Below are 21,718 nucleotides of genomic sequence, written 5' to 3'. Positions count from 1 at the left end.
TTATAACATTAGTTCAAATAATTATTAAAAAAGAGTTTTTCTAAATACATAAGTGAATACATCGTCCCAACGTCGGTGCTTTTTTTTCTTTTTTCCTTTAATCAATTGGACAAATAATCTAGAGACAGTAAAGAGCGTACACACCAAGGATCCAATGAAGATTATGCAATTATGGGTACTGGCTGTCTGCAATCTTTCACCCTTCCACATTATATACAAATTGAAAGGGCCTACTCCAAATGTGTGCCTTTTCACCATTATCTTATCGTACTTTCACACGCAGCTGTGACCCTTTTACAGGGCTTTTATCCCTTCATTTTACATCGGGTGACGCAACTCCAACTCTAGGTAGGTCCTCTAATTTGTGGTACGCATTTTTCTCACTAGGGGTGCTTTCACGGCCACATTTGTTGACCCAAATGAGAACAATCCGGCTCAAATTGATTCGTTTATTTCCACATTTATTGACCTTAAACAAAGTATTATGGGGTCTCACCCGAAATCTTAGGCCGTGGTGGGGTATGAGGTGAGTTTTAATTATAATTATTTAATAAATATTAAAATTGAACCAAGTCCCACTACTCAACTCAGGGCAGGGGAGGGGGGCTCCCTATACCCACACAGATATAGTATTTCCTGTACAAAAATTCTGCAAAATATGGGCCAGTATCAAGCACAAAATACAAACGAAGAAACAGGCATGTCATTCAATGAGACAACCAAAAGGGGCTAAAATTCCGATGATCATTTACCAAAAAGGGTGTTATGGTTGAGCCATTACATTCATTAGCAGTAGCTAGCAGTGAGAAGGAACGAGACTACAAAGAAGAGATTTGACACACTTGGTGAGTCTCTTAATTACAGATAAAAGCACGAAGCCCAAGTGACAATAATTAATTAGTCTAACTACACCCAACCCAACCACTTTAATAAATACACGCGACCGCCCCCCCCCAACCAAAAAACAACAGCTTAGCTTCTATATCCATATTTCCCGTCATCTTCTTCAGTATCCAGTTGGGAAATCACACTTCCCTATCTCTGCAAACAACAAGAACAAGAAAACTTATTTTTAGTTAAAGCAACAGGCGTGCAAAAATGTAAATATGGAAAAAAAACAGGGTGTTTTCAGCAAAATCTTCTTTTTGACAATGAATCCTTCGAAGCATCAACCCGAATAGTGGGCATTTTTTCAAGAGACCTTGAATACTCTTGGACATAAATAAGCAAGATCAAGGACACTGGACACCGACTCTGCCTAACTCTGATTTAACGAATGCACAAAGGTCCACGCTGTGTCAGACGGAGATCAGTCCAACCCAGTATCCGTCATCCACGTGCCGTCCTGCTCAGACGGCGTACGTCGGACCATTGGATGCACGTTAGCAAACGACAAGAGCATTTCGCAAACGTGCGCCAGAAAATTTATTTAATTTAACGTGATCATATCGGATCAATTGCGGGTCATGATAATTATTCAGGCTGCAAATGTAAAATTATTACTAACACATTAAATTAGGGAAAAAGACACAAATACCCTTAATATGGGTTACCTATTTTATGTTGTAAGCAATTTTTAAAGGGGTATTATACGACTTTTTCTTATATAATTTTTTTTATATATTAATATCACCGCTAAAAATTAAGATGGAACACTAAATAATTTTTCGAATTAACAAAAAAATAATTTTCAGCAAATATAGTTAATAATGGGAGGGAGGGGATCCAGTACTTACTAGGAGGCTGCGAGACAACATAAGCGGCCCCACCGAAGAAACACGTGCCCATCTTACGGCCCTTCTTCTGATAATAGCTGTTAAAAGCATACGCAGCGTGTGCCTCGAGCGTGTTAGGATCGAAACACGGCGACCCCGGCTGGATCGGATGGCAATCGGCGGCCCCTTCCCCACAGGCGTAATCTAGAGCCGCCTGTAGCTTCTCTTTTCCCGCCTCCCCATTCGCCACGCACCAAGTCTGCCCCGACACGCTCGCTGATACGTTCCTGCCGCCACCCACCGGCCTCGACACCCTCCCCGTCACCGGCGAACGGTCCTCGCGGTAGCCCTTCAGCCCCTCGACCGTGAACGGGATGTTGTAGACCTTCTCCTCGCTCGGGTAAAACAACCCGTAGTTCCGCTCCGATGTTGGACCCGTTTTCTGGTTCTCGTTGAAGAGGGCGAAGAGGAAGACGGTTAGATCGGCTTTGGGCCGCAACGGCGTCCCGCCGCCGGTGAGCACGCGACGGACGAGGTTGCCGTTGTAGGAGGCGGCGTTTTCCACGCTTGCTCCGATCTCGTTCTCGTCGCCCTTCGACGGCCAGCCTGTTTCGGACACCACCATTCGGATATCGTCGTACTTGAGCGCTGACATTGCCGCGAAGACGGCGTCGACTTGGGCGTCGAACAGGCTGAAGTAGCGCAAGCCGTTGCCGGCGTCGACGACGCCTGGGTTTTCCCGGAAGAGGGCGTAGTCGAGGGAGATTACATCGGAGTTTGACTCGTAGGCGAAGAAAGGGTAGGCGTTCACCATGAGGAACGACCCGGTTTCGCGGAGGAACTCGAGCATGGGTTTGAAAACCGTTTGGACGAGTTCGGGTCGGAAGGATCCGGCGGAAGACGGGTATGAGTTTTGGAGGGCGCTGAGCGCAATGGGAGAGGAGACTTTGATGGAGGAGTCGAGGTTGTACTTGACGAGGGCTTGGTGGATGTTCTTCATGGCGGGTACCAGGAACCGGGTCGTGTTGTGCGGGTCAACAAACACTTCATTGCCGACGGCGATTGCCTCGATTTGGGTGGAGGGGTGGTAGGCGGCGACGTTGCGCTGGACCCACGTGGAGGCAAAGGCCATCTTGGCGGCGGAGGATAGGAGTTCGTTTGGCAAATCGACGGTGACTTTGATTCCGGATCCGGAAAGAGCCCGGAGAACCGCCGGGTCGGAATCATACACCTTGACTCGCTCTATGCCATGAGATTTAAGCAGCTGGACAACCTTCACCGCCGACGGGAGGTTGTTGGCTATCCGGCCGTAGTTCACTCCGATGGAACCTCCATCTGCAAATAAAACACGAGAAACGTCAAAACCCACGAAAACGAAACATCTGACAACCCACATTTTTCCCTTTCTGCGTTCTTACTTACCTGCGAGACAGAATATGGAGATCAGGAGGAGAAAGAAGGTAACGGCAAAACGCTCCATTCTCCGGCTCTGGAAGGAATGGAGCATGGAGGACGCCTCGCGAGAGCGGCAGGGATGTTTTGGCAGTGTTTTTTGTTTGGGGTTGGCTGGTAGCGGCGAGTGGTGGTGAGAAGAAGAGAGTAGATTGGGGAGAGTGAAGAAGATGGCCTTTTATGGTGGCAGAGAAGGTGAAGCGTTGAGCAGCTCGAGATGGTGGGCCTAGGGTGTCAGCGACTGACAGTAACACAACGTGGCTGGTGGGAATAAAAGAAAGGGAAATTCTATTTACAGCAAATGATTTACTCTTCGCAGCTATATTTTAATATACCTAAAATACCCTATTTTGAAAACTCATTTTTACCCTTACATTCACTTTCTTCCTCAATCAATTACCCGCCACCCATTCCTTTCAAAACCGCCATCTCTCTCTTCCAAAACGAAGACAATATAACAAAAAACTATCACATCCAATGTATATAATACAACAAAAAAAATATCAATACAACAAAAAATACACATATATATACATATATACATTAACACAATAAACATATATATATATATACACGCACACAGAATGAAGCACATAAACATATATATAGATATATATTTATAGGAAGCTCGGCGGCCGCCGAGCTTCATCAATCACTCCCCCGAACCCTGGAGTTCGGGGGACTTTAAGTCCCCTGAAAGCCCGAACTCTAGGGTTCGGGGAAGTTAGGTGGCCAACTTCCTTCCCCTCTCTCTATATATATCTATATGTATGTGTGCGTATATATATATATTTGTGTGTATGTGTGTGCGTGTATATATATGTATGTGTGTGTTTATATATATATATATGGGATTCTGGGCGTGATTGATGAAGCTCGGCAGCCATGGTCGCTAAGCTTCCTTCCTATATATATATCTCTATATGTATGTGTAAGTATATATAAATATATGTTTGTGTGTCTGTGTGCGCGTATATATATATATATATGTATGTGCGTCTTTGCATGTATATATATAGTGTGCGATTATTTATTTTCATCTATTTTTTGTGTATTGTGGAACTTGTATTTGTGATTCGAAATTGTTGAGATTTGAAGATATTAAAAAGATGAATGTTTGTGAATGGCTATCTGGCATTCGGGAACGCTAGCCTTCCCCGAATGCTGGAGTTCGGGGAAGCTGGGATTCCTCGAATTCCAGAGTTCGGGGAATTCCAAATTCCCCGAACCCTGGAGTTCGGGAGACATGGTGTTTCCCGAACTTTGGAGTTCGGCAACATGATATTAAATAAAATTTATGAAGAAATATGTATTTATTTTTTTAAAAAATAAATTATTCAAGTCCAATACTTATATAAAAAAATTAAGTATACAAAAATATGTTAATACAAAATATATTATATTAAAAAAATATGTTAATATAATTTCATAAAATATAAAATATAAAAAAATAAAAAATGTGTTCCTCGAACCCACATATTCGAGAAATCATAGTTAGATAAAAAAAAAAATTAAGCAAAAAATTATATATTTGTTTTTTAAAAAAAATAAATTATTCGAATCCAATACTTAAATAAAAAATTAAGTATAAAAAAATATGTTAATATAATGTTAATATAAAATATGTTATATAAAAAATATGTTAATACAATTATATAAAATAAAAAATATAAAAAAATAAAAAATATGTTCCCCAAACCCTGGAGTTCGGGGAACTAACGGATTTTTCGAACTCTGGAGTTCGGAAAATCCGTTATTAGATTAAAAAAATTAAGTAAAAAATATATATTTGTTTATATTAAAAATTAAATTATTCTACTACAATACTTAAATAAAAAATTAAGTGTAAAAAAATATATAATATAATATATTATATATTTTAGGAGCCTCCGAACTCTAGAATTCGGAGGCTCCCAGTGCCTCCGAACTCTAGAGTTCGGAGGTAGTAATTTTAATAATAATAATATTATTATTAGTATTATTATCATAACATATATATGTATTATATACATATTATAGCATTATATTAACTTAACTGCAAATTAAAATAATGGAACGTCCATGCAAATTGAAATCTGTAATATATTTTATTATATAATATATAAAATAGAAATTAAAATATATAATATATTATATTATATAATATATGAAATAAAAATTGAGAGCCTCCGAACTCCAGATTTCGGAGGCTCCCAGCACCTCCGAACTCCAGAGTTCGGAGGTAGCCAACGCCTCCGAACTCTAGGGTTCGGAGGCATGAGCTACCTTCGAATTCTAGAGTTCGGAAGTGGCCCAACCCTCCGAAATTCAAGTTTCGGAGGCATTGGAGGCCTCCGAACCCTAGAGTTCGGAAGCATAGGCCGTCTCCGAACTCCAGGGTTCGGAGGTGGCCAACGCTTCCGAAACCTGGAGTTCGGAGGCGCGGGCTGTTTCCAAAACCTAGGTTTCGGAAGCGGCCCAAGCCTCCGAAATCCAGGTTTCGGAGGCGTAGGTCGCCTCCAAACCCAGTTCGAAGGCCATGCTGCATCCGGTTCGATGGCGATGACCAATCCGAAACCCAGGCGGCCACCACTTTTGCCTATCGAACCTTTCTCCTTCTAGCCTCCAAGTTCAAACATGTAAAAATTACTAGTGTTATCAGCAAGCGCAGAGCAAAGAGACGCGACTATAGAAAAGCGGATGGCGGTGAATGGCTGTAGAGAAGGGAACGACACGATGTATGAGATATATGAGGGTAATTTTGGAATATAGGTGGCTGCAACAAGTAATAATAGTAGGTGTGAAGAGTATTTGTTAAATTTATTTTAATTATGGTTGCGAAGAGTAAAAAGCTGGTTGCAAATAGAATTTCCCTAAAAGAAAATTACTGCGACACGTGGCAATTTTACTGTTGACTAATACATGCTGGTTTACTAAGGTAGCTCGGGAAGGGTTTTATTCGAAAGGAAAATGTTATTTTAACAATTACTTTTGATATTTTTATTAATATTTTATATATTTATATTAATAAAATATATAAATATTACATTTAAATATCAAAATAATAATTTTGTATTGAAAAAGTAATGAAGGAATAGATCGGATATTTAAGCCCTTCAATATTAATAATCCAGTTATGCACTCTTATATGCTAAACAAAGGAGTTTATATGAATTGTCTAATATATTTTTTATTAATTAATAATAAATATATTGTATTTTTAGGTATTTTTAACAATTAAATATTAAAAATAAAATACATTATATATAGTTTAATAATACTCTAAAATATTCTTTAGCAAAACCAATTACAAAATAAAACTATTTTGTACACTAAATAACATTTATTTTCTCTAAAAGGGACCGAGTTGGGCCTGTTCGGCCTATGTTTCTACAGGGCTCCACGTGGTCCCATTGCTTGCGGGACCCACCAAATTCGACCGTTCCGTTGCTGCACACGAGGGAAAAAAAGACCCGTATTTATTATTTAGTATAAAAATAAAAAAAAAGGACCGTTATTTTCCCAGTAAGAGCATTTCCAATTCTTGTACGGTGTTCTCGGGCTTACCATTCTCCGGTGCACTTCAACTGTTACGATATCTCCACGCGTCCAGCGTTAACACCATCCGAATCCAGCCGTAATCGATCCCCGACTGTCCATTGAGTATGCTGGAGGTGCGATGCGCCACATCAGGAGCACGAAATTACGGGATTTTTTTATTAAAGGTTCCCGGGTGGGTCCCAGGGGTGAAAATTAAGGCAGCGTTCACTCTGTTTTGGAACGTTGGAGGAAACGACAAAAGTAAGAAAATTAGCGTGCAAGTTGGAGGCTTTGGTGATTTGACCGCTTATTTGTGGTATGATAATTGTAATTCACGATACATTTGCGCATGACCGTTGGCGAATTATCAATCAAATTCTGTATATTATATGAAAGCCTAAATTGAAATCAAATTAAATTAAATTAAATTTGATCATTTTTGGAGTTTAGATTAACGTTTAAATTTTTTAATTTAATATTAATTTTGTTTAACTTAGCGTCAAATGCTGACGCAGCGTCATCTATGTACTACTTTTGTTTTACTTTTTTTGCATTAGTTATCATTAAAATAATTTGATTAGTTAATGATAATTATTATATTTTAAAATATTTTTATTAAAATTTTAATATTTTTATCATCTAAATAATATGATTAGTTGATGATAACTGTCATATTTTAAAACATTTAATTAACTAATTATGTTTTTTAAATATTAAAAGTACAATACAATAAATAAGCATAAAAAATATTACAACTACAATGATATTAATTAATAAAACATCACAAGTACATTGATTATTATATTAATTAACATTCCTAGTTATTTAACTAATTATGGGGTTTGAAATTTGGTGTTAAATTGGTTCTCATATCATTTATTGGTTTTAATTTATTATTCAATATAAAAATAAAATACATATTTTAAATATAATTATGAAAATATTAGATTTCACGACCATCTAAAACTTTTCTTTAGGCGAACTATTGGTAGGCACAGTTGAGATTGAATCAACACAAGAAAAATCACATGTTTTGACTAGTTATTTCGTTTTTTTGTCTAATAATTGTATGGATGTTATTCTTAAGATAAATAAATGTAATGTTCTATTCAAATAGAAAAATAGATTCTAGATCAGATAAAGCACCTAATTATAAAGTTTATTTAATGAATTCTCTCATTAAGTGACTTAGTAAATTATATTTTTTTTACACTTTTTCATATTATACATAATTAAAATGATAAGATGAGGCCCAAAAATTTCAGCAGGTCACTTTAGTAGGTGTCACCAGTGTTATCAATTTCTTTTTAGTGGTAGTCTATTTATTAAAAAAAAATACTAAAATTATTTTCTATTGAAAATGAAACTTAGCCCACATGCAAGCAACTGATAGTTTTACAATTGAAAATGCATGTATTTTTTAAAAAATGTTTATGTCTAAATAAGATAAAATAATGTTTTTCAAGAGGCCCATAAGCCTATAATCTGGCTGGATTGAAATTGGGCCTTTTGGGCCGTTAGCCCAAACGAACCGATTGGTATCTTTTCCGTATTGGAAGCCCTCTGGTTTCTGTCACGCCCACAGAAAAGACGCAACGTTTGTTTAGTGAGAAAAGGGCCGAGAAAAAGCCGAAGAGTAAGGGAAACGGTAGCAGAGGGTACGAAAAAAACGACGCAAGCCTCTCGGGCTTTGCAGCCGCTTTCTGTGTCTCATATAAGCAGAATCGTCGGATCGGTTTCCACTATTCACATCTGATAAGAAGATTTCGAGAGCGAGAGGGGAGAAGATGTCGGGAGCGACGAACCAGCCACCGGCCGAGGACGACAAGAAGCCTGGCGACCAGGCTTCCGCTCACATCAATCTGAAGGTCAAGGGTCAGGTATGCGTTTCTGTTCATGCAATCTTGTAGTTCATTTTGGTCTGTTATTAGGGTTTATTGACTTGAATGCAAGCTTTTTGTTTTTGTTTTTCTTAATTTGCTTTAGCACAATCGCTTATTCTATCTTCCTCTGTTATTAGGGTTTGTTGACGATGTTTTTTCTCTAACGCGATCGATTAGCCCTTGCTTCTTTTTTCCCGATGGTGTAAGAACACGAGAGAAAATTATATGTGGAAGTTGTTTTATTTTCGTAGATAAATCATGGTTCTTGTCACAGAATAACATTTCGTTTTAGGGCTTCTTGGTGGCGGTGTTAGTCAGTCGTAGCTTATCGAGTTTTGTTTTTTTATACCAATTCTGGCTACTCCATTAGTGTAGTTGTTTGTCACTTGATGGTTATTAGTGCTCCGGGCTTCTAGCTTGTTGGGCGTTTTCATTTCTGTTGTGTTAGAGGATATTTGCTTTTCCTTTAAATTGATGGCATTTTCCAGTATTGCTTTTTGATCATATGTTATAATAATTAGTTATCATGGATATTGGTGTACATTAAATTTTCTATTATTTAGTTATCATCTGGGGATGATACTTAATTTCCTGAACCTTTACACTGATGGTATTTTCCAGTATTTCATTTTGATCATTTGTTGTAATTAATTTATCATGGATAATAACTTTCCTATTGTCTGGTTATGTTCTTGTGGGAAACATACTCAGTTCTGCATGTAGCTGTCCAAACCGGAATAGATATTTGTATTTACATTGAAATATCAATGAAATCTTATTGATTTCACCTTTTTTGAGTAGTAAGTCAAAATCCTTTTCAAAATGGACTGTTTTCTTTGCTGACTGTCATGACTCTAGGGGTGAATCAGTAAATGGTTGTTAATAACTACTTGTATGTGCCCTTAGTTGCTAACTAGATGTGGGTTAAGACTTAAGTGGTTAGGGAATTAGCTTACTATTTTGGCTGTTATGTTAGTTAGTTGTTATATTGTTGGAATGCTATTATGATTGTTGGAGGTTCTATAAGAGACCTACAGCAGTATGAGAAAGGGGATTGGAGAATAATACAAAAGTCTTTCTCTCATTTCTCTCTCTCTCTCTTTCTCGTTCTCTCTTTCATTCCTTCTCATTCATCTCTTTTCCCTCTCTCATTCTATCTATCTTCCTACATTCATTTCTTTTTCAGAATTCAATAGGAATTCCCTCAATTGTCCAGTCCAGAATATAAGGGCTTGACAAGTGGTATTAGAGCCACGCAATCCTTGGCTGTGAATTTTTCAATTTGGGCATTGTGGGTTTGATCAGACACAAAATCAACAGTGTCGAAAGTGACCAATTTTGCGGACGATGGCTTGGAATTGAAGTCGCAGGAAAGCGCGTGCAAGCAAGGTCGGACGTTCTTGGGTGCCAAATTGAACGAGTCACAGGTGGTGAATCAAGAAGCAGTGAATTCTGGTGATTAAGGAAATTACAAAGCTGGCAGATTCAAGATTCTGCCAATTTCAGGAGGGTCGGTGATTGGGTAAGGAGACTCGAGCAAAGCCGAATGATCTTGAGTGTTGGAAATAGAAAGCGATGCAAGAGGAAGTCTCACAGCAGTGAATTTTGAAATTTGCGGCCCACAACTGTTGTTTCAGCAAGTAAGGGAAGAGGAAGCAGGGCCGGTTGGTCCGACGGTGGAAATGGCGACACGACAACAAAAGTTAATTGCTGCTCTGGTGCAGAAAAGCCAACAATTGCGAGGCGCAATGTGATTGAGGAGCAAGAAGCGATGGTTGAAGGAACACGCTTGAGGCAACTGGAGGTGAGGTTGGAAACCATGGAGTTTGGCATGAATCACACCCAAGAGGCCATGTGTAACAGCTGGGCGCCAGGCAGCGCCCATGCATGCGCCCATGCGCGCGGCAAGGTCGTGCGCAGCCACGCAGCCAGGGCGCCAGGCGTGCGCCCCTGGCCATGCTGCGTGGGTGGCCATGCGCCACCCACCCCTTCTCCCTTGCTACCACGTGGCAGCATGCCGGAGACCCTTGGCCGCCCAATTTTTCTTCCCTTGGCCGAATTGCTCCCTCCTGGCGCTTATAAATAGCAGTGATTTCACTGCTGAAATGCTCTGTAATTTTTAACGCGCCGAAACTCTGCTCGTGTGTGTACGTGAGGTATAAAAATGTGTTAAATTTATTTAATAGTGCTATTTATGAATCAGTCGCATGTTTAGTTAAATTAATTAGCGTTGTATCGGCGATAATTAAAATTGCACGTTTAATTAAATTATTTTTATTTTACGATTGTATAGGAAATTGGAACATGAAACCAACGCCCAACACGAGATTAACGCATGGTAAGGTTCAATATGGTTTGCGTGTAAATTTATTTTGGCACGACTTGTATTAGACTCTGGGAGAAGTGTTTAGGCATGGGGCTGTAGATTTGGGCCGTGTAAGTCTCAAGATGGGGTCTTAAATGAAATCAGTGGGGCCACCAAAATCCGGTTTAGGGTGAGGTGGACAGGCCAGCATGCATGATGCACTTCACATTATGCTATAATTGCCATGTATTTTAATTTACTACAACTCATATTACCCTTACTGAGTCCCCGGGACTCACCCCTATATTTTTCCACTAACCCAACAGATGACTCGGGATCCGAGAAAGGAAAGGCGGTGCTGGTAGATGAGCCGCCAGTTGGCAGCGACTGTTAATCGTGGGGGTGTGGGTTAACCCCAAATGTTAATATGTAATATAACTATTGTGTGTTAATTATGAGTGTCGGATATGGCTTAATTTGAAGTAAACTGGAACCAAGTTAAGGTTCCCACTTTGAGTAAACCCGGTAGGGTAGGGAACTTGTACCTGTCGGCTACGGTCGAAAATTGAGATATGTTTAATTATGTTTGGTGGTTGAAGTAATTTATTGGGCTTGTGATATTTGTTCGAAATTGGATTTATGCTCCAAGGGCCTAATCAGGCACGAGGCTCGGGTGAGTTTCTGTTGCCCTTGCAATTTACTCCCGAGCTCTCGTCCGGCTGAAGGCGGCGAAGCCTGGACCCCACCCAGGGCACCCATATTATTTTAAAGTTTTATCTTGGTAGGGGCATAACCGTCCTTCGGGCAGGCTGGGGTTGTAATGTAGGTTATGGTGGCACCCGATAGTGGGTTCGGGGCGTCACACCATGCGCCAAATGAGGGAAGAATTGGTCGAGTGGAAGGAAGTCATGCAAGCAGCATCGGAAAAGCAACAAGAAACAGTCGAAAGATGCCAAGAATTTGTCCAAAGGTGCCAAGAAACTGTGGAACAACAAGGGCAGAGGATCAACAGTATGTTAAATATGTTGGCTTCTTTGCCCCAGTTCCGATTGCCATCGGAATTTCCACCAAGGCAGGAGTCGGAGCCGATCTTGCCGCATCAGGGCAATCGATCGGGGTTGAAAGGAGTTTTGGAGGAGGCAGAGCAGCAGTTAGTTTGAGAAAATTTGGGAAGGAATGTGCAACTGGTGGCGCACGGCTGTGCACCCATGCCAAAGCTGAAGATACCCCTGTTCGAGGGAAAAAGCCCAAGGTGGTGGCTAAGGCGGTGTGAACGATTTTGTCAACTCTACTAGACTCCCAAGGATCAAAAAGTGACTCTAGCGGCAACCTATTTGAAAGAAGTAGCAGATTCTTGGTACTAGGGGTGGGTCCAAGATGAAGGGCTGCAAGGGGATTGTACAGATTTTTTAGAAGGGCTATTTGAGCGGTTTGAGGAGAAGAATATGGTAGATATTGTAGAAGAATTTAGCAAGCTGAAGCAGGAAGGGACTGTAATGGAGTACCAAACCCAATTCGAGGAGTTGAGATCCATAGTACGTATTGTGCAGCTAGGGCTTACTGAACAATACTTGGTATCCAGTTTTATTAGTGGATTGAAGGAGGAGTTGCGGCGACACCCTCGTCTGTGAGGCAAACTGCAGAAAAAGCTAGGCCGTAAGAAATGACCTTAGAGGCCTTTTACAAGAAGCATAATGTTCCCTACTAGCCAAGTTTATCGGCCGAGTAGTACGGAGGTGGTAACTCTAGGCTTTTGCTTGCAAGGCATAATCAAGAGGCAGCCAAAGCACAGTCTTGTAATAATGGCACGAAGGGTAATTTGATGGAGTAGAGAAGACAACTAGTGTAACACCCCACTTTCTCAGACGTGTTATAAATTAAGACATTTTTGGGATAATAATATTTTTTTTCAATACTACTAAAAACTAAACCACATAATTGTTCTTATCCATTCCAAAATTTTCATACATTTATCTCGAAAGAGAATCATCATAAATATTAAATGCGGAAGCTAGAATCGAACCTAATATCTTAACATTAATCATAAATCAATTCTTATATCCTCGTTAACTATAAGTAAGGTTATACATCATTATTTCTCAAAACGTTCAGAATTCGAAATAGCAGAACATAAATATATGGGCTAAATAATATACATTCAATTCATCATGCATTTTGCTAAGTGCTATTACATGCTTCATTCATCATTGTTTTTGCTACAATTTCCATTTAGAACGTTTGAATATTCCAGGGACAAAGTCTAAGTTAGATGATGAATCATCTAAGTAAGGGAACAATAAACATATCTTGTGCATGGATGCAATTATGCAAAATGTTTTATTCCTTATCTTAGTTTGAGTCGATCACACCCAACTGTCGCTCCCCATTTTTACAGTCTCCTTACGAGGCTGAGGTGTATGGGTACACCCTTGGTAGAGCAGCGGTGTCAGTCTATAACCCCAAACCCTTATGCGATGCATGATCAATAATGTCATCGTAAACATATGCACATTTTATCATTAATATATGTAAATGCAACCTACACGACATATTCACGTCAAGACATGACAAAATGATAAAATCATTTACATAAAATCAGGTTTTGGGTAGAACCACTTACCTTTAGCCTGAAGTTCGAAATATCTCAAAAAGTGCGTATCGCCTCGATTTGCGTGCCAATATCGAAAAAACGCAAATCGTTAAGATCCTTTGGCCAAATCACTTAGACAATCATTTCCAAGGAAAATAAATAATATAATTTTTTCAGACTTTTTCTTATTTTTTTTCTATTTTTTATAGTCCTAAATTCTTCCAAAATTCAAAATAAATACCGAATCAAGTAATTTCTTCAATTTTTCTTCATCAAAATTCCTAAAATAACATTTCTAATCTCCAGAAATTTTCTGCAAATTTTCGAAAACCTCTTCCTATTTTTTTCTAGTTAAGTTTGCTTTAAAAAATTCAAAATAATTATTTGCTCATGAAATTTTCCAAATAAAAATTCATAAAAGTAAACTATTATTTTTTCCTGTATATTTGGATATTTTTCCAGAATTTTATCCCTCTTATTCATATTTTTACTCTATTTTTCTTTATTTTGAGTATTTAAAAATAATAAAAATAATAAAAATTACCTCTGGTTGTCTTCTCCGGTATCAGCACACCAGAAAATCAAACGGCCTATACTAGAAGATGACCACCTTGAGTTGATCACCTAGCCAAATTTGAGGTTGAAACAACACTCCGAAGATCTACCTCTGGGCAAAAATTAATTCGGCTTCAGCAAGATTCGATTTTTCCGGTGAAGCTCTGATCACCCCTCAAATGAACTCTAAAATTTCTCAAAATTTTCAGAAATGACCCTCACCTCATGGGCAACAAAAGCCCTATGGTTTGGTACTTCAATTTGTTCAAAAACTTGGTCGATTTGAAACTTAAGATTCTGAAATTTTTGAATACTTTGGATCTCTATTTATACACAAATTCGAATCATAAAACAACTAACCTCGCATAACCCAATGCCACTAGGATCATCTTGTGCCCTAGATCGATCCAAAACGCATTGAAAGTAGCCCCAAAAGTCTATTTACAATGGGTAAAAAATTGGCTATTTTCGGTCGATTTTTGATAATTTTAATCGCTTTTGTCGGCCATAACTTGCTTTAGGCCAAGCTCCGGTGTCCTTTAGAGAAGTGATATGGATATTGATTGGATAGCGTAGTGAAAAGCAAAATTAAAAATTGATAATGTGGATATGAGAGCTGTGGGCTCATTTTGATGATGTGTGTACTGGCTTGGATAGAAGCTCGGGTTGAGACTCGTGGTGCAAAGACCAGAATATGTGGTTTTAGGCTTTAAAGGTTAAAATCGAGAGGCATGCATGGTTGACAAGTGTACTTGTCTAAGGATTGATGAGCAGCATGGTCGAACCAAGGGTGCTGATTTTTGAGATGCGCGATGGCATTCTCAAGTGTCGGGTAGGATATGCGTGCCAAAGATCTTGTGATTAAAAGAGGATTATAGTCGGTGTAATTTTCCTTGGGATACGTGATCTCCTATGAAGAACTATAATAGGATTATTTAAAATAAGGTTGTAAGGTATGTCATTTCCTAGTTATTTGATCAATCAGGTGCTAATTTCGAGAATGAAATTTTGAGATTTAGGACATATAGCAAATTTTGTTGCCTATGAGGCGAGGGTCATTTTTGAAAATTTTGAGGAATTTTGGAGTTCATTTGAGGGGTGATCGGAGTTTCGTTGGAAAAATCGAATCTCGCCAGAGCCGGATTGATATTTGCCCAGGGGTAGGTCTTCGGAGTGTTGTTTCAAGCTCAAATTTGACTAGGGTGATTGATTCAAGGTGGTCATCTTCTAGTATAGGCCGTTTGATTTTCTGGTGTGCTCGTGCCGGAGAAGACTACCGGAGGTAATTTTTATTATTTTTAAATGTTGAAAATAAAATAAAATAGAGTAAAATTAGGAATAAGAGGGATAAAATTCTGGAAAAATGTCCAAAAATATAGGAAAAATGAATATTTTACTTTTATGTGGGAAATTTCATGAGGAAATAATTATTTTGAATTTTTGAAAGGAAACTTAATTAGAAAAAAAATAGGAAGAGGTTTCTTGAGATTAGAAATGTTATTTTAGGAATTTTGATGAAGAAAAATGGAAGAAATTACTTGATTTGGTATTTATTTTGAATTTTGGAAGAATTTAGGACTATGAAAAATAAAAAAAATATGAAAAAATTAGATTATTGATTTTCCTTAGAAATGATTGGCTAGGAAGTGATTTGGCCAAAGGATCTTGACGATTTGCTTATTTTTGAGGTTAGCACGCAAATCGAGGCGATGCGTGTTTTTTGATATATTCCAAATTTCATGCTAAAGGTAAGTGGTTTTGCCCCAAAGCCGATTTTATGTAAATAATTTTATCATGTTGTCTTGATATGAATATGTCATGTAGGTTGCATTTACATGTATTGATGATGAAATGTGCATATGTTCACGATGACATTATTGATCATCCATCGTATAAGGTTTTGGGATTATGGACTGGCACCGTTGCTCTACCAAATGTGCACCCATACACCTCGGTCTGGTAAGGAGGCTGTAAAAATGGGGAGCAACAGTTGGGTGTGGTCGAATCAAACTAAGATAAGGAATAAAATATTTTGCATAATTGCATCTATACACGAGATATTTTTATTGTTCCCTTATTTAGATGATTCATCATCTAACTTGGGTTTTGTCTCTGGAATATTCAAAAGTTCCAGATGGAGATTATAGCAGAAACAAGGATGAATGAGGCATGAAATAGCACTTAACAAAGTGCATGATGAATTGAATGTATGATATGTAGCTCATGTATTTAAGTTCTGCTATTTCGAATTCTAAACGTTTTGAAGAATGATGATGTATAACCTTATTTATGGTTAATGAGGATGTAAGAATTGATTTATGATTAATGTTAAGATATTAAGTTCGATTCTAGATTCCGTATTTAATGATGATTCTCTTTTGAGATAAATGTATGGAAATTTTGGGATGAATAAGAGCAATTATGTGGTTTAGTTTTTAGTAGTATTGAAGAAAAATTTTATTATACCAGAATTGTTCTAATTTATAACACGCCCGAGAAAGTGGGGTGTTACAACTAGGGCTATGTTTTAGGTGTGGAGACAAATATAACCCCGACCATTAATGTAAGAGGCAGCTGATGAATATGGAAGGTTATGATGGGGAAAAGGAAGAAGAAGAAGATGTTTCTCATGAGGAAATAGGTGAGTGCAGGGTGATCATCGGAAAGGAATCACAGCTGCATTCTATACAGACAAAAATGTTTGAAGGAAAGGCTGAAGTAGCAGCGGAACAGCCAGCGACGGACACTGCTACACTTCTACTACTCAAAAGGGAAAAGCAAAACGGTAAGAAGAACAGGAGGCAGCAAGCATTGAAGGGGTAGGGATTGGTTGAACCATAGCCTTTGTTGTCAATTCTTGGGGACAAGAATTGTTTGAAGGGGTAGGGATTGTCATGACCCTAGGGGTGAATCAGTACATGGTCATTAATAACTACTTGTATGTGCCGTTAGTTGCTATTAAGACTTAAGGAGTTAGGGAATTAGCTTACTATTTTGGTTGTTATGTTAGTTAGCTATTATATTGTTGGAATGTTATTATGATTGTTGGAGGCTCTATAAGAAACCTATAGCAGTATGAGAAAGCGGATTGGAGAATAATTCAAAAGTCTTTCTCTCATTTCTCTCTCTCTCTCTGGTTCTTTCATTCCCTCTCATTCATCTCTTTTTCCCTCCCTCATTCTATCTATCTTCCTACATTCATTTCTTTCTCTGAATTCAATCGGAATTCCCTCAATTGTCCAGCCCATAATCTGAGGGCTGACACTGACCATCAATTTTCTAACTAGAATCACAGACAAAATCTTTGAAATTTGACTTACATCAATTAATTTGTATGATATATCCATATATATTGAAATCTCAATGGTTGTGTCCTGGTAAGAACCAAGCACTAGAGTTTTGAACTGTGCATAAAGATTGGACATCTTGAACTATGGACTATGGTTACCTGAAATGGCCTTTTCAATAGTCTGGTTCAATTTAATCCATTTGCCAACCGTTTGGCTCTTGACAAAAGCAAAAGTAGTACATATGTGTACTGGTGCCCCATTTTTTGTATTTATTCTTTTGGTGGTTAAATTTGTTTTCTAAAGGGATATACATTAGCCCGATCAGGGAGTTTTGATCAAAATGGAAATGTCAGAAAAATGTGTACAATAACTAAATAATTTATAGTTTGCAAAATATCATCTGATTGTATTTTATTAGAAGGCCACAGTACCTCCAATTTGGGGTGAAGATTGTTTGAAGTGTGTTTCTCTGTGTGGCAGAGATGAGGAGAGTGTGTGGCTGGCGATGGCAGTGGGTAGTTTTTAGCTTTAAAGCTGTGTTTTGGGAAGGGAGGTTAGTTTGACTAACAAAATGACATTCGTACTCGTTCTCTCTTATGTACACACTACACAGTAATTGAGGAGGACCTACTTTGGAGAGAGAAGTTGGAAGTTGCTTATGAGAAAACGGAAGATCCTGGAGATTTTGTTCCGAATCGGAAGACATTTTATTTAGTGGATATAAGAGTGTTTTTTTTTTTTTTTTGGGGGGGGGGGGGGGTGTGGGGTGTTGCTATTATTGTTGTGGAGAGGGGCAGGGGTTTTTAGAGATTCTTATTATTGATTATGAATGCAGTGTTAAAGGCTGGTAACATTTTGACCTAGATTTCTTCTTGCTATTGGAGGTTTTAGTGTTTTTGTGAGAGGGGGATGGAATGAAAATGGATGGAAGAAGATTCTCGTCATTTGGGAGAGACGATTGTGTGCATTTGTTTTGTGTGTGTTATGAATTCTTCTCCAATAGTAATGGAATTGAAATAGATAAAAATACTTCCCACATATTCTCGTTCAAAACCAGATTTTGTAGTCTCACCTGACTTAGAGGAAAATGGATGGAGAACTTAAAGCTGTTTAGTTGTGGAAAACATTTCCAGGTTTTGTGGAAAATTACTCATAGAAAATGAAAAATTAGAAAACTTGTTCAAATACAAAAAAAAATTAAATAAAAATGGAGATTTGAATAACATGGTCCCCTAAAATTGAATGAACTTGGAAAGGAGTTTTTCAAATTTCCCTTACTAGGAGATTTGAAAAATGTGATTCTCCACAAAAATATTTCTTTAAATCATGTCTGTCTCTTCTTCTAATACAAAATCCCCGCCAAATATATATTCCCATTTGGTAGATTGCAAATTACTTTTCTGTACTTGTAACATTTGAATGCATTTTTCAATTTTCTATGAAAAATTAGAAGTTAGATATTTTATAGAAAATTGGAGATAGAAAACTGGGATTCATTTTTGAGAACTAAATATTCCTGAATTTTGTGTTGACAACATTTATGTTACATTCTGTCCCATACTCTCTCAAACAAAAAGAATATATTTTACATTCCATTGCCAACCCTCTCCCAAATAAAGCCTTAGGGACCTGAGAGAGATTGAGAAGGGGGTACATCAAAGCTGTCGCCTTGTGAAAAAGGGGGTTTAGATATTTGGCCATCTTTGGCGTGATAAATGGTAGGCACAATTTCATCTTCATTTCAGATCTGAGAGGAGGTTGGGCCTAACAGGTATTTACTAAGAGGAATTATGTTTTAAAAGATCCAAATAAGCATTTTTCAGCCACTAGAGTTTCTTAACAGGATTGGTTTTGTGGTTGGCTTACCCTTGAAGTCCTAGATTCAGAGTTTTGTGGTGAAGGTTCCATTATCTCTAGTCTTAGATCGTGTATTGAAGTCTTTGATTATATCAAGGCCTAGATGTCTTGGAAATAAAGGTTCCTATTGTGTCAAAGTAAAATATATTCATGGAATCTTTTACTTGTTCATATATATACATATATTTTCTTTCAATGGAGGTTAACTGGATCCAATCTCAAATTTGGCAGTCATGGACTGTTGGATTTTTGGTCAGCACTTGAAGATGTCGTGCTTTGGGTTACAAATTTTGATACACTGGCTCAATTTTCGGGGCTGGAAGTTGTTAGAGATATTGGCAAAATTTGGAAAGGTTTTGTAGATGAAACTATAGGGGTAGCAAGTCCAACTTTACAATGGGATAGGTTGTGGGTAGAGGTCATGGAAAATTATATCGTACTCTTCTATATTCCATTACATGGACCAGGAGCAATTGAAATTTTGATCTACCTGTGGGAGCCATAATTTTAATTTGACATTCATTTCAATAAATTTGGTCAAAGTATAATTCCATGTTCGATTAGATTAGGAATACCCATTGGGGCTAAAGCTTTTTTGGCGGGTGCATGAATCTGCAACAGCTGACAGGGGCCGGGGGGGGGGGGGGGGGGGGGGGAATGCATTTTTTTTGGGCGATGATAGTGGAAAAGATATAAGGTGACAATGCAAGGAGGAAATGCATGGATATTTTTATTGGTGAGATGGTGTAATTACTGGGTTTAAAAGTACTGACCCCTTGCTGTGACTGAGAAGATGAGGACATTGGCCAGATTTGCTTCCTTTTTATGATTTGATTTGGCTAAATCCCAAACCTGTGCGTATATCCCAGTTCAGTTGGCCCCAACCTGAGTGCAGCATGCAGTGAAATTGGTCATGTTCTCCAAATCATGGGCAACTGTTTTGTTTTTTTCATACCTCATTAACTCTGATGCTTTGGTTGTTTCACATATGGTAGGATTTTATTAGGCTCAAAAAAAAGTTCCTTACCACACCTTAAATCTGATGCTTTGGTTGTTTCACGTATGGAAGGATTATAGTAGGCTGAAAAAAGTTTTGGGCTTGCCATTTTATGGTTGATATGAAACCAAGATACAGAACATATTATTTCCCCTCCACATGAGAGAGTGGAGGATTGAATGGAGAATACATGTTGAATCGATCCAATTTCTGTAAAAATTTGCTCAGGAGTGAGTACAGTGTGGTGTATGTGAATTTTCATGGTGTCCTGCTGTTGTTCAATTTTTCTCCCCCTGTTTCTGTGAAGAAATATTTTGGAATGCAATCTCTTTGGTGGTCCAAATGGTTTTCCATGATCTGTCAGCCTGTAAACCAGTTAGTCTCAATAGCATGGAACAAATATGGGGTATTTTGTGCGTGTGCGTGTCTCTTGCTCTATTTTTGTTTCTTTGGACCACAATTTGACCATGAATGTTTTATAGGATGGCAGCGAAGTCTTCTTTAGGATCAAAAGAAGCACCCAACTGAAAAAACTTATGAATGCCTACTGTGACCGCCAGTCTGTGGAGTTCAACTCAATTGCTTTCTTGTTTGATGGCCGACGTCTCCGAGCAGAGCAGACTCCTGAAGAGGTCTCTCTCTCTCTCTCTAAGCTATCACACAAAATACAAATCCACGCCCCATGCCCAAATTCTCAAGCACTGACCGATTCCCTTTCTGACCATGGCTTTGCTATCGCCGTGCCTGCGCTGTCATTCTGGCCTTGGTCCCTTTGTGATGTTTAGCTTTGTCTATTTCTCATAACTTATTTTTTATTTTCTCGTTTGCTCAGCTGGAGATGGAGGATGGCGATGAGATTGATGCAATGTTGCACCAAACTGGTGGCTCTGCTGTCTGAAAAATACCCAGGCTCCTTCTGTAAAAATTTCTGTACTTTGAAGTTGGTTTTGGATGTTAGCTATGTAGACATCTAATGAATAGGAAAATTATGCATTTGTATGGAGTTTGTGACAAACTTGTAATGGGTCTTGGTTGGTAGAAGCGGTAGAAGCTTTAGGTCCGTGGAGCTTTATTGCTCTACTTAAATCAGACTTCTGGACTTGGTGAATGGCAAGACTTTAAGAATATTATCATATTCTGATGGTAGAGTGTGACATGCTTCTGTGTTCTTTCCATTCTGGTCATGCCTGCCATCCGTTTGGTTTGAGTTTTACTAGTGTATGTGGATGGGATGGTTTGTGTGGGTTTGCTAGAATTAGTTGGGCCGAATTCCAAGTCACCTTTCCACCTTCTATCAAGGTAAAAGCTAACTTATTTAGCTCCCTTTGGATAGCTTTATGCCCTGGTTACCGAGCCTAGATGTTTCAAATTTTAGCTTGGTTATGGTTATTTGGAGTTAGCTCTTGGTCACCCGGTGGTGGTTAACTCTGGTGCTTGGTGGTGTTGGATTTTTTAACATCACAAGAAAATTAATTTAATGTTAAAACTTAAAAATATGTATTATAATATAAAATCATAATTCGTATGTGTATAGTGAATTTCTATATAGGTACAA

At 38.3% G+C, this 21,718-nt stretch overlaps 2 protein-coding genes across 2 annotated transcripts; one reads left to right on the top strand and one right to left on the bottom strand.

Moving 5' to 3' along the window:
- Nucleotides 1-726: 726 nt before the first annotated feature.
- On the bottom strand, nucleotides 727-3,327 carry LOC127792482 (glucan endo-1,3-beta-glucosidase 12). The gene is made up of 3 exons (XM_052322980.1): nucleotides 3,138-3,327; nucleotides 1,737-3,050; nucleotides 727-1,041 (listed from the first exon to the last, which is right to left on the bottom strand). Exons 1-3 carry the CDS (start codon nucleotides 3,220-3,222, stop codon nucleotides 1,007-1,009), a joined length of 1,434 nt encoding a protein of 477 aa, XP_052178940.1. The 5' UTR covers nucleotides 3,223-3,327; the 3' UTR covers nucleotides 727-1,006.
- A 4,991-nt stretch (nucleotides 3,328-8,318) lies between these two features.
- Nucleotides 8,319-21,298, top strand: LOC127792557 (small ubiquitin-related modifier 1-like). Its single transcript, XM_052323086.1, has 3 exons — nucleotides 8,319-8,566; nucleotides 20,646-20,795; nucleotides 20,996-21,298. Exons 1-3 carry the CDS (start codon nucleotides 8,474-8,476, stop codon nucleotides 21,059-21,061), a joined length of 309 nt encoding a protein of 102 aa, XP_052179046.1. The 5' UTR covers nucleotides 8,319-8,473; the 3' UTR covers nucleotides 21,062-21,298.
- Nucleotides 21,299-21,718: the final 420 nt, after the last annotated feature.

Source organism: Diospyros lotus, chromosome 15, assembly GCF_014633365.1.
Source record: "Diospyros lotus cultivar Yz01 chromosome 15, ASM1463336v1, whole genome shotgun sequence".
Lineage (NCBI taxonomy): Eukaryota > Viridiplantae > Streptophyta > Magnoliopsida > Ericales > Ebenaceae > Diospyros > Diospyros lotus.
Note: the sequence above shows the minus strand (reverse complement) of the source record. Positions and strands in the feature narration are given on the sequence as shown.

What these genes read in the sequence shown, in the direction of transcription:
- LOC127792482 (XM_052322980.1), bottom strand. Translation starts at nt 3,222, where the DNA reads ATGCTCCATTCCTTCCAGAGCCGGAGAATGGAGCGTTTTGCCGTTACC. An exon ending in CTCCATATTCTGTCTCGCAG is followed by an intron (nt 3,051 to 3,137) that starts GTAAGTAAGAAC and finishes TTTTATTTGCAG; the next exon opens with ATGGAGGTTCCATCGGAGTG. An exon ending in TGTTGTCTCGCAGCCTCCTA is followed by an intron (nt 1,042 to 1,736) that starts GTAAGTACTGGA and finishes TGTTGTTTGCAG; the next exon opens with AGATAGGGAAGTGTGATTTC.
- LOC127792557 (XM_052323086.1), top strand. Translation starts at nt 8,474, where the DNA reads ATGTCGGGAGCGACGAACCAGCCACCGGCCGAGGACGACAAGAAGCCT. An exon ending in ATCTGAAGGTCAAGGGTCAG is followed by an intron (nt 8,567 to 20,645) that starts GTATGCGTTTCT and finishes AATGTTTTATAG; the next exon opens with GATGGCAGCGAAGTCTTCTT. An exon ending in CAGAGCAGACTCCTGAAGAG is followed by an intron (nt 20,796 to 20,995) that starts GTCTCTCTCTCT and finishes TCGTTTGCTCAG; the next exon opens with CTGGAGATGGAGGATGGCGA.